This window comes from Athene cunicularia (assembly GCF_003259725.1).
Source record: "Athene cunicularia isolate RWA chromosome Z unlocalized genomic scaffold, athCun1 chrZ_part1, whole genome shotgun sequence".
NCBI lineage: Eukaryota > Metazoa > Chordata > Aves > Strigiformes > Strigidae > Athene > Athene cunicularia.
In genome coordinates, this window is record NW_020799142.1 from 33,609,514 (window position 1) to 33,620,771 (window position 11,258).

General features: G+C 47.5%; 1 protein-coding gene across 4 annotated transcripts in view; it reads left to right on the top strand.

Moving 5' to 3' along the window:
* The window catches only part of CTIF (cap binding complex dependent translation initiation factor), a 119,035-nt gene extending 110,188 nt beyond the window's left edge, over positions 1-8,847 (top strand). For all 4 annotated transcript variants that reach the window (XM_026865567.1, XM_026865568.1, XM_026865569.1 and 1 more), the window contains 2 exons: positions 2,414-2,467; positions 4,262-8,847. In XM_026865567.1, the coding sequence (XP_026721368.1) occupies positions 2,414-2,467; positions 4,262-4,477 (270 nt within the window). In that variant the 3' untranslated portion in view covers positions 4,478-8,847. The remainder of the gene's footprint in view (positions 1-2,413; positions 2,468-4,261) is intronic.
* Positions 8,848-11,258: the final 2,411 nt, after the last annotated feature.

An 11,258-nucleotide genomic window follows, 5' to 3' on the forward strand; every position in this document is an offset into this window, starting at 1 on the left:
GTGGAGCACATGGTGCCTCGATGGAACAGTGGAGTATGTGGTGCCTGGATGGAGGATGGGGAGCACATGGTGACCTGATGACCAAGACGGAACACGTGCATTCTCCTTGTTCAGACAAGTCACATCAGATGAGGTCCGGGAGGGCAGCGTGAAGGTAGAGGATGCCTGCCCAAGTCTGAGGGCAGGATATAGATTCTGTTTCATCATAAGTAGATAAGAATTAACCAAATCTCCAAGCACTTGACAGTGACATATTCATCCTCACAACCCTCTTTTGAGGTGGGTAAGTATGTCCCAGCTCTGCAGGAGGGAAGCTGGGGCACTGGCAGAGAGCAGGATCATTGAGGAGACCACGACAGAGGAAGGGCTGGAGTCAGGTCACCACCATAGGTTCTTCCTAATGAAGCCTATCTCCACTTTTCTTGCTTTAATTTTCATGCTATGTTCTTACTAAAGAACAACAAAAAAAGGGAAGGTGAATATATATTTAATTTGCAGCCCTGCTTCATGCCATGCTCACAAGTTATATACCCCAGGACTGAATTTCTGGACTGCTGCCTGTCTATGTTTGTCCCTAACTGATTTTTTTTTTTCCTTGATGTTGTTGGTTTCAAATAATCTCATGGTTTTTTTGCAAAGAATCTGTGAACTGTTATTGAGAACTTATCTCAGATCATGGGGCTTGGGCTTAACTAACATTTTCCAAACAACTCAGCAGGAAGATAAACTGGTGGGGGGAGAACTGTTGCTTGTCATCAAAACTCTGGCTGAACCTTTGCGTAATGCAAGATAAAAATCCGATGGACTACATGCTCATTGAGATGCTGTAAACATTGCCTTCAAAGCAAACAAACTGCTGTCTGCTGAAAACAGAAGGGAGTGAAGAAAAAACTTTCAGAGCAATTAGAATTCCTTGAATTACCTCTTTTTTTTCCTAGCTATTTTCCAGCAGTTGTGGAGCTGGTAAACAAATAGGTGTTTATTTGTAAAGGGAAGGAAACACGAAAAAATGAGAGTGGGAAGGAGAGACGGTAAGGCTGAGAATCAGAACTGTGATTTTAACTAAAAGATGTGACTTTGGAGGACGTTTAGTTACACTGAGCAATTTTTATATGGGCAGTTTTAATTAGTCCAACCACTTTTCCAAAGTTTGCCTTTCCCTGATGAATTTCAGATACTAATGAAGTCAGTTTTCCCAATTTTTCTCTTTTTTCTCAGCATTTACTTCATGCACTCAGCTCCTGGCTGCACACAGGCATTAGCTCAGGGCCAGCAGGGCTTGTTCAACCCAAGATGATGGAGTGGAAGTGGCTGTACTTCAGGTGTTGCCAGCACTTGTAACTTCATCAGCCACCTCATGGTACAGTGTTTTTCATAATGCTCTGTCTCACTTTGTTGGCTGAGGGAGAATCTCGTTATTTTATCTACTTAAAAAACAACTAGAACGACTGTGCTTTTTCTTGTGGTTTTAGCAAAATACTTGGAACAGCATCACTGTGTGCGTGACAAAGTCATGAAGATGAAAACAAATTGAAATGTGTATTTCTGATCCTGTTTTGAGAGTCCTTGCTCACGGTTTCAGAGTTTGTGGGGTGAGACTTGCTGAGCTCCTACACTTTGCTATTGCCAGGTAGAGCCGTGGACCCTTAGTGCACGCCCTGAGTCTGAACCAAGAGGAGCAAGCACCTTCCTTCACCATCCCGTGCCACGCACAGCCACATTTTGGGTCTCTCTTGAAAGCTGCTTGTGCTCACAAGGTCGTGTTTGTAATGCAGAGTTGATGGAGAGCAGAGCAGGGTTGGAGTTGGTGCACCCGTGGGTTTCACTGCAACCTGTTGCACTTGCACCACTCTGTCATCAGTCTAGAAGGAGCCCTATTAATTACGGTGCATTGGATGTAGCACTTTCCCATCAGGCAATTTTGTGGCTGTTACAAGTGCCCCCACGGGGACGGAGAGGTTCAGCGGAGGGTGGCTGGCTCTCGGGCAGAGCCCTTCCCTTCCAGAAAGCCTCTCCCAGGGCTGTGCTGCTCAAATGCTGTCATCTGATGGTTGTGTTTAGTCGCTGTGTATGTGAAACAAGTGCGTGTTCTTATTGCCTACAGTAGGATTAAAAAAAAAGCAGTGTAACCTAAATAAGATTTGTTTTGAAAGTTGTTAATCTAGATTCTCTATATTCTGTACCACTTGCTTGCTCTCAGTAGTGGATATACTGGTGATACCCTTTGCCCTGCATTTTGTCCCTGTTTATCTTAATTTTTGTGTTGATAATCTCCTTCCTCCCCTCTTCCTGATTTTCTGTCCTTTCCTCCTGGAAGTTGCAAAAGCCAAGCTGGACGAAGAGATGGAAGGAAGGTCATAAGGGAGGAGGAGGTCATGCATTTCTCAGCGCCTCTCTCTTATCTCTTTTGCAGTTGTTGCAATCTCAGGATGTGAAGGAAGACGCTGTGCTTTGCTGCTCCATGGAGGTAGGGACACACCTGCACCACCCGCCCCGGTCCTCATTGCTTTGCCCCTTCTGTCCTTGGCTACGCACGGATTGAGCAGCTGTTATACGTTTCCCAACCCAAACTGCCATGGTGCCTCTTTGCATTATAAAATCACAGAATCACAGACTGGTTTGGGCTGGAAGGGACCTCTAAAGGCCATCTAGTCCAACCCCTGCCATGGGCAGGGACATCTTCACTAGGTCAGGTTGCTCAGAGCCCCGTCCAACTTGGCCTGGAATGTTTCCAGGGATGGGGCATCCACCACCTCTCTGGGCAACCTCTGCCAGGGCCTCACCACACTCACAGGGAAGAATTTCTTCCTTAGGGCTCATCTAAATCTCTCCTCTTTCAATTTAAAACCGTTCCCCCTTATCCTATCCCTCCCCCCTGATCCAGAGTCCCTCCCCATCTTTCCGCAGCCCCTTTCAGCCCTGGGAGGCCGCTCTAAGGTCTCCCCGGAGCCTTCTCTTCTCCAGCCGAACCCCCCAACTCTCCCAGCCTGTCCTCACAGGGGGGGCTCCAGCCCCCCCAGCATCTCCGTGGCCTCCTCTGGCCCCGCTCAGGCAGGTCCATGTCCTTCTGCTGTTGGTGCCCCAGAGCTGCACCCAGCCCTGCAGGGGGGTCTCACAGAGCGGAGTAAATAAAAGATACCACCATGAGATAAGAGATGGCCTTTGAGAGTCTATCACTGGACTTGTGATGCATGTAAATGGATGCAAAATGTTTGGTAGCTGGGGTCCCATCACAAAATCATATCATCCTGGTTCCTTCAAATCTCACCCTGCATTTATTTTTTAAGCACAAAAACATCTGTATTGGAGCAAAAGCTGCCCTGTGGTTCACATAGAGAGGTTTGCTGTGCTCAGCAGCAGTTTTGCAAAGAAACTCTGGTACAAATGTAGCAGTTTCATTAGTTTTGCTTTGGGAAGCGATTGGCCTGTGGGGATGGATGCTTTCCTTGCAGAGAGTGGTTGAAATTGCAGCTCGAATGGTTGAAATTCAGCAAGGTGACAGGCAATTGAGGAGGGGAGTTTGAATTTTTAAGGTTAGGAGTTTGGGGAGCTCTGCATTCAGGTCCCACAAGCCTGCCTTCCGTCATGCTGGAGTCATTGCTGCCCACTCCAAGCTTGGACCATCTCCTCTGTGGGACCACACAGGGCTTATGCTGCTCCGTGGAGTCTGTCCAAGGAGTAGTTGTTGTAAAAAACCCTTGTTCGTCCTCAGAAAAGCAGCACAATGGGTATAAATGCAGATCTCGGTAGGGCAGGATTTGTTATGCATACAGGAGGGCTCTACTTATTCCGATTAATGACTGGGAGTCACTGACAGCTGTGAATCAGCGAGTAAATGAGGGACCAGGTAGAAGGCAGGAATACCACATCACAGCCTGCAATTTGTTTTGACAATAGCATGATTTTTAGGTGGGATTTTTTTTTTTTTTTTTCCCCTCCCCAAAGTAATCCAGCGTTGCCGCCTTTGAAGTTCAGTGGGAGCTGAACCATTCGCTCCTGCAGCAGCCCGGCACGAATGCTTTTGAAAACCTTGCCCTTCGTGTTCAGCTCTTTGAGCCTGCTGCCGGGTGGTTTTGGTTTTCAAAAGCCACGACGCCTTTAACTTTGCCTGAGCAGGGGAGGATTGGGTGGATGATGGGCGTCTGCTAAAGCCGGCAGGGTGTTTTAATATCATAGAACGATAGAATCATTGCATAATTCAAGTTGGAAGGGACCTGTAAGGATCAGCATGCCATGGTTGACCTCTTCTTCTCTCCGACAGCTGCAGAGCACCGGCCGGCTGCTGGAGGAGCAGCTGCCCGAGATGATGACGGAGCTGTTGGCGATCGCCCGCGACAAGATGCTGTGTCCCTCTGAGTCCATGCTGACGCGGTCCCTCCTGCTGGAGGTCATCGAGCTGCACGCCAACAACTGGAACCCCCTGACGCCCACCATCACGCAGTACTACAACAAGACCATCCAAAAACTGACGGCTTGAGGGGCAGGGCAAGGTGGGGTGGGAAGGGACGAGAAGAAGACACGCACCTTGACGGGATCCAGCAGGAGCTTTTCCGAATTAAATCCCCCAGCAGACCAAACCCCAGCATGCTCGAGAATACGTTTGTGGGGTGGGGAGGGAGAAGCATGTTTGTTTTTCAGCTGCGTCGCCAAGTGCCACCCCTCTTCCCCGCCGTGGTTTTGTTTTAGGGGTTTCTTTTTCTGAACTCATTGCTCAAGCAGCAGCAAAGCAACGCATCCCGCCGGGTTATTGTTTGGCTTTCGAAAGAAGACAGAGTATTTGGAAAAAAAAAAAACCACCAAAAAACAAAACCCAAAAAAACAAAAACACACGAATCCAAGTGGGGGCTAGTATTGTTTTCACGCCATCCTCCTGCCTTGCCCTGGCCAACTGGCAGGAGACAGCAGGCAGCAGATGTCTCGGGAGGACAAAGCCAGACACACACTACACCAGACGCTCATAATTGATGGCTTTTGTCGAGCGGGGCTTGTGTTAGGATTTTCCACCCCCCTCTCCTCTTGTCTTTGACTGTCTGTGTGTGTCCCCCTACTCGCCACCCCTTTGAAAGCGGATCGGAGAGCGGGATGACTTTCTTATTTGCACTGGGTTTTCTTTTTCTCAAGCGTTTGTATTTTCTTCTTATTGTATCGTTGAACGGACAATTGCGAGCAGCTCGGAGATGGGGAGAGCAACGCCCTCCCGCGAGCTGACTAATGGTTTACGTGAGATGCTGAAGCAGAAGGAGTATTTTAAAGGAGTCTAAAAGCCACTGCAGAAGTAGCATAGCCACCGTCGTCTTGCCAGTAACCTTCTCAATGGCTTGAGAAACGTTCTCTGAGCTGTAAGCTCTAAAGAACAGGGGATTCTGCAGCTTTTGCTGTTTAAGTCGCCGTTATCCCTCAGCCACTATAACCCTTTTTTTTTCTTTTGTAATAATTTTTTTTTGTTTCCATTGAAGGAGTGCTTTATTGTAATTACTGTCATGGTTGTAATTATACATTTAAATCCAGGCCTGTTATAGTCAGGCCTAATAATGTACAGGGCAAGGGAGAAATGCAGGTTTGATGTTATTTGGAGACTGGTAAAGAGAAGTCAAGCAGTGTAAGGCAAAAAGGAGGAAAAAAGAAAAGGAAGACATAGAAAAAGCCAAAAATAGAGGTTTTGAGCCTGGCTTCTAACTAGCTGCATTTGCTATACAGTGTTTCTAGGTGTGCGGTGTACACGAGCGGCTCTGTCCCGCAGTCAGTGTAAGAGGCACCGTGTCCTCCACAGATGGGTGACAGGTTCAGAGGGGGAGAGTTTGCTCAGCGATTCCCTGGGTTGCTCCGTGCTGAAGCATCCCGAAGGAGAGGGCAGCTGCTGGGGGTGATGGTGAAATGCCACCTGGGTGAGAAAATGCCCAGAGGATGAGAAGGCTGGTACAGAGGGATGTGCCACGCCATTGCATCACTCCCGACTCATGAACGGGACCTGATGCTCTCCTTATTTGCTTGTCTAGCGATGCTTTTACCTACTAAACCACTTCTGGTGCTTATTTCGGTGAAGCCTAATGGAGGTGCGAGTGCCCCATCCTGTCTGCGCAGTGGAAGAGGAGCTGAGGAAGGCACGATGCTGGCAGCCTGTCCTGTTTTCTTCCCCTTGGTCCTTTTACTTTCCTGGTGATAAAAAGAAAATTTACAGTGCAGCACTGGTGCACATGGACCCCAGACCCATGCAGGCTGGGTCTGAAGTCAGCAGCTCAAACCCATTTTTCCAAGAAAAACAATTAATTTCTGGTGGCTTGTAAAGAGAGATCTCACCCCAGCCTCTTTGGGTGTGCAGGATGTTCTTGGGTGCCTTATGAATGTGTTGGTCTGTCCGCGATGGGGAGGAAGATTTCGCTGCAAAATACAAAGGGCAGAAGTTTTCAGCAGAAAGTGCACTGCAGGAGATGAGAGTCCTGATGTTGCAGTTCAAAATTATTTGGCTTTTCGTCTGGTTGTCTGCTAATGTGGTTTCTAATCCACACATGCAGCAAGAGAAGCGAGCTGGAAACAGGACCTTCAATTTTCCTGTGTACCCAGAAAGCAGCAAAATTATTGCTGGATGTGCTGGACTTGTCGGGAAAAATTAATTTTTGCGTTGTGGATTCAAGCTCGGGAACTTTGTATGGTGGCAGCGCCTTGCGCTGGGTCAGCTATATTAGTAGCAGTGGAGTTTGATAGTATTAATGAGCAGCTGAACTTCATTAACACAGCAGAGCCCATCAGTATTATAAAGCTCAGGGTTGTGCCCGTTGCTCTTGGCTGTTTCTGCTCCCTGATTTCTTGGGAAGCAGAGGAGAAGGAGATTTAACACCCATCGTAGTGCGCCCAGGCACAGCATCAGTCCTCTGGGAGAAGACCTGAAAACCAGTTTTGTCTTGATTATTTTTTGTCTTGAAAGAACAAAAAAGTCCCGTAACAGGGACACAGCCTGATGGGTCGAGGTGTCAGGGATCCTGCTGGCAGCAATGCAGACCACTGCTCCGGCCCCTGCAGCTTCTCCCTTCTCTTTACCCCAGAATTTGGGGTAGTGAAAGAAGAAAAAAAAAATATAAGAAAGACTCAGAGGATTGGAGGTTCTGCTTCTAAAAACCCGAATTTTCACCCATCAGTACATCAGGAGGCGTTCAGAGGCAAAGTGTGAGCCACCTGGCAGTATTTCTGCTTAAGTATTTCCCTACTCCTACCAGCCATGAGGGTTGATTCACTTTTCCTGTTGGGGTGCAATCCTGCAGCCCACCCGACCAGGCTTGGCCCATGGCTTTCCCCTCCAGCACCAGGATTTCTCCCACTGAAGAACTTTTATGTGAAGTGTGTTGGGTTTTAATGTCTTTGCCATGTGTCTCCACTATTAACGTATGTTCATCCAGCCATTAACCGCTTTGGTATGTCGGTTACTCCGTTGATACGCAAGAATCAATATGTTGACCAAAAATGTTGTTTTTTACCTGAAATTACATGCTGCCAATGGTATTTTTCTGAAATTTGTCAGTAGGAAGCCAGCAGGCATGTGGCACCATTAACCATGGTACTATGTTTGGAAAACAGGTACCACAAGGTCATTTGATGGGACAGGATGAGGAGCAGCGCTGGAAAGTTTTGGGGATTCCTGATGAGAGCACCTAGTGATGTCATCGAGTATTTTCTTCTCTTTTTTTTGGCTTTCTTTAGAAACGGTCGCCAAAGAGTGTAATTCTACAATGCGCATTTTTGAAGATGTGAAGCCACCAGCTATGTCTCACTGAATTAGCCAGATTCAGTCTTCACTGCTCAATAAAAGTATCCACATGGGGTTGTAATATGTTTTCCCCATACAGCTACATCAGCAAAGGTGAAAATAACCTCCTTGGGCCAAATACGTGTGGGGCCAAACGTCGGGCTGGTGTAAAGGTGAGTGACTGAAGCATCTGTGAAGGAGGAATGCTTGGCACCACCGCCACACCAGTCCCCTTCAGATGCAGGGCGGGTTTGCCTGCTCCCTGCCAGACTCCCCGGCATCTAATTCACCTCATTCCGGTGAAATTCTTTCCGAACTGAAGATTTTTGCTACCCACAAAGTGACTTGCTCGGCTTCCCCATGAGGGATTTCACCCCTGTTTGGAGAAGTCTTATGTATATGGAGGTGAAACAAAAACGGGGATAAAAAGGGAAAAGTAAGCAATTTGCTTAGTTTCACTCTTCCCCTGAAGGTGATTAATCAGTATCTATTCTTGGCATGATTGATGGCTTTGAAGGAAAACTTGTCAGAATAACTTATGATTTATTTTCATGCTTATTTTTATAACACCTCTCACTTGGAAGTCTCTCAAAATCTTAAATATGATTTTTTTTTTTATTCCCCCGCTGGGTATTTTATGGCTTTACACTAATTTTGCTCTTCTTGGTGTTAGCTATTAGCCAGTCCTGGTGATACTTCCAGTATTTTTTCAGGATAAATGAAACTAAGGGTTGTGAAGTCCACTGTCAATAGACGAGGGAGCTGGGGTGTCCTGCAGAACATGGAGTTAACACTAGCAATTATTTTTTTTTAATGTATTTATTTGCATTTGAAAAAGCGACATTTTTAATTTAATCATATTTGTTAAACTAAGCGCTTTAAAAAAAAAATAAAAAGTTAAAAAAAAAAAGGAAGAAGGTTTTGGGGAGAATAAAGACTAGATACTCATACTAGAGAAAACACAAACTCATCGTTATCAGCATTTCAGAGACTGTTAAAACAAGGGAGCTAATAACTCTTTGTGACAATTCAGTCTTTGTTTATAGAACATCCAGACCCACTGTATGCTATAAAATGCATCATCTGAGTAATAAATGTTTAAAGCTTGACATTTCCCCGTCTCTTTGTGGGTATGCGCTGTCACTTGTGCTGGTCTAGGAGAGATCTTCCATTTTGTCTTGGCTGGAAGAAAGGGAAGATACAGAAGAGAAAATAAAATCCCCGACAGTGTCTGGTTGGAAGCATAGCAGAGGGCCTGATCCTCCTCTGTGCCCATGGAGATGGCTCAGCCCGTGCTCCCGGCACCGGGTCGGATCCTGCGCAGCGCTGGGGCTGGTCCCTCTCCCCGTTACTCCTCGGGGTGAGGATGAAGCCTGTGGGAGCGGTGCAAAGGTCTCAGAGGTCCATGGGTGAAGATTGGGACCCTCTCCTGGCTCAGCCTCCAGAGCCACCCACTCCCCAGCCTCTGTCCCGAGGGAATTGCACGTGTCTATTCGTGTCCTACCCTGGCCGGACCGGGGGGTCTGTTGGAGGACACCCCCCCACACATTTATCACATCTGTTTCACCCAGTACTATGGCACACAGCAGCAGCGAGGCCTCACAAACCACCTCTGCCTTTAACAGCATTCAACCTCCTTTTAAAAAAACAATTTTAAACTAGCAGTTTTTCTAAGAAGCCTCCTCTAACCCAAGCCAATTAATTTTTGGCTAATTGAAATGTGTGCGTTGGCCTCGGAAGCCGCAGGGGTCGCTGGGGGTGAGTGGTTTGTGCCCGTGTGTCATCGGGCTCCAGCCAGAAAACTGGAGGTGAAACAGTTCCTGCTTTTGAAGAAGTGTTCTTGTGAAATGCCGCACGTGGCCCTGTGCGTGTGCTCGGAGCTCACTGCGACACGGCTGAGCTGCAAAATAAATATAAAAAGGAGGTGGAAGAAGGTGGGGCCATGGCAGAGGGATCCCCGCTGCTGGCTGGGGGTTCAGCTCATTGCTGTAAGGCCACTAATAAATAGTTGAGATGTTAAAATGAGTTGCAGGCCACTTGCAACCAGCGCACATCACCCAGTGCTCCATGCGACCCCCGTCTCTGCTAAGGGAAAGAGCCCTGGGTTTATTAAATGCTTTCTGACGTGTGCTGCTTGCTTTCAGGATCATCTCCTCTTGCACCTCCTAGAAGCTAGATATTAACCTTAAAGTCCACGCAAAGCATTTTATATGAGTTTAACTCAATTTGCCAAAGAGCTCACCTTTTTCTGCTCTGCCTGCCGTCGAGGTCTCAGCCATCATAAGCATCACCCACGGGGGTAAATTAGACATAGCCAACGTCAGGTGGTGGCGAGTGACCCCTGTCCTTAATGTAACCAAGTTGATCCCTGATGCTTGCTTTCCTTTCTCGTAACCCCTTGTGTTTTATTTGCCCCCAGAAGCCCAGTTCTGCTGCGGCTCCCCCAGGCTGGTCCCCTGCCCAGGGGACAACGGTGTCTCCAGGCCTGATCTTTTCTGTGTTGACACAGAAGGTGGGTGACACGATCTGCCAGGCAGCGTTCCTCATGACATGGGGCATCACACCTGATCCATCCTTCAGCCCCAAAGTAGGACCAACGTCAGCAGCACCCTTCCTGGGGGAGTTTGTCCAACCTGCTCATAAAACCTCTGGTGATGGAGGGCAGACTGACCATTGCCTCCCCAAAATGCGCTGTGGTGGACCATGGGGTCATTTCTGGATGTTTGCGTAGGGCTATAAACTAGAAATATATAAACCCCCTGTTCAGTCCTTCGGGCAGTCACCAGATGTTGTTTGGGTTATTTTGATGATAGTACAACGAAAAACAACAAGCTGGTTTGTGCCATCTGCTGCTGAAAAGCTGAACCAGTAGGAACTGGTTTTGTCTTGTTACTTCTAATTACTCCTGGGTCCTTCCCGTAGTTTCTGTTGCTGCATCAACTGGGTGAGAGTTTTGCAGCGAGACTAATCACTGCTCATGACTGAGGGATAAAACCACCCAAGTCTCTCCTCCAAAGCCACCCCTGTCCATGAATCCATCCCTAAACATCCCCATTAGCCACCCCAACCTACAGCCAGACCCCACAGCTCCAGGGTGTGCTCCAGCTTGTTCCACCAAATTAAGGTTATAAGCATCTCGACTAGCTTTGGGATGGAGCTTATCAACACTAGGGTTGGTCTGGGAGCAGCCAAGCCAAGAGCGGGGATGGTCCCTGAGCCCACCAAGATGTATTAAATGCGGAAAAAACCTGCAGTAAACACAAGATTTCATGAGCAGATGGATAGGCATTGCTGCAGATCTGAAGTTCTCAAGAAGCAGGAGTATTTCTGTGAATTCCTCATCCCTGCCAAAAACCCAGACGGCAGCAAATAAAGACACACTGAACCAGAGTACGTTTGCTGGGCTTTCCTAAAGCATGGCAAACCTGCACAGAACCAGGATGCTCTCCTTTTCCAGCAGCTCCGCTTCTAATACTGAATAATAAGCGGAGTTTTAAAATGCTCATGCTGGTGGCAAAAT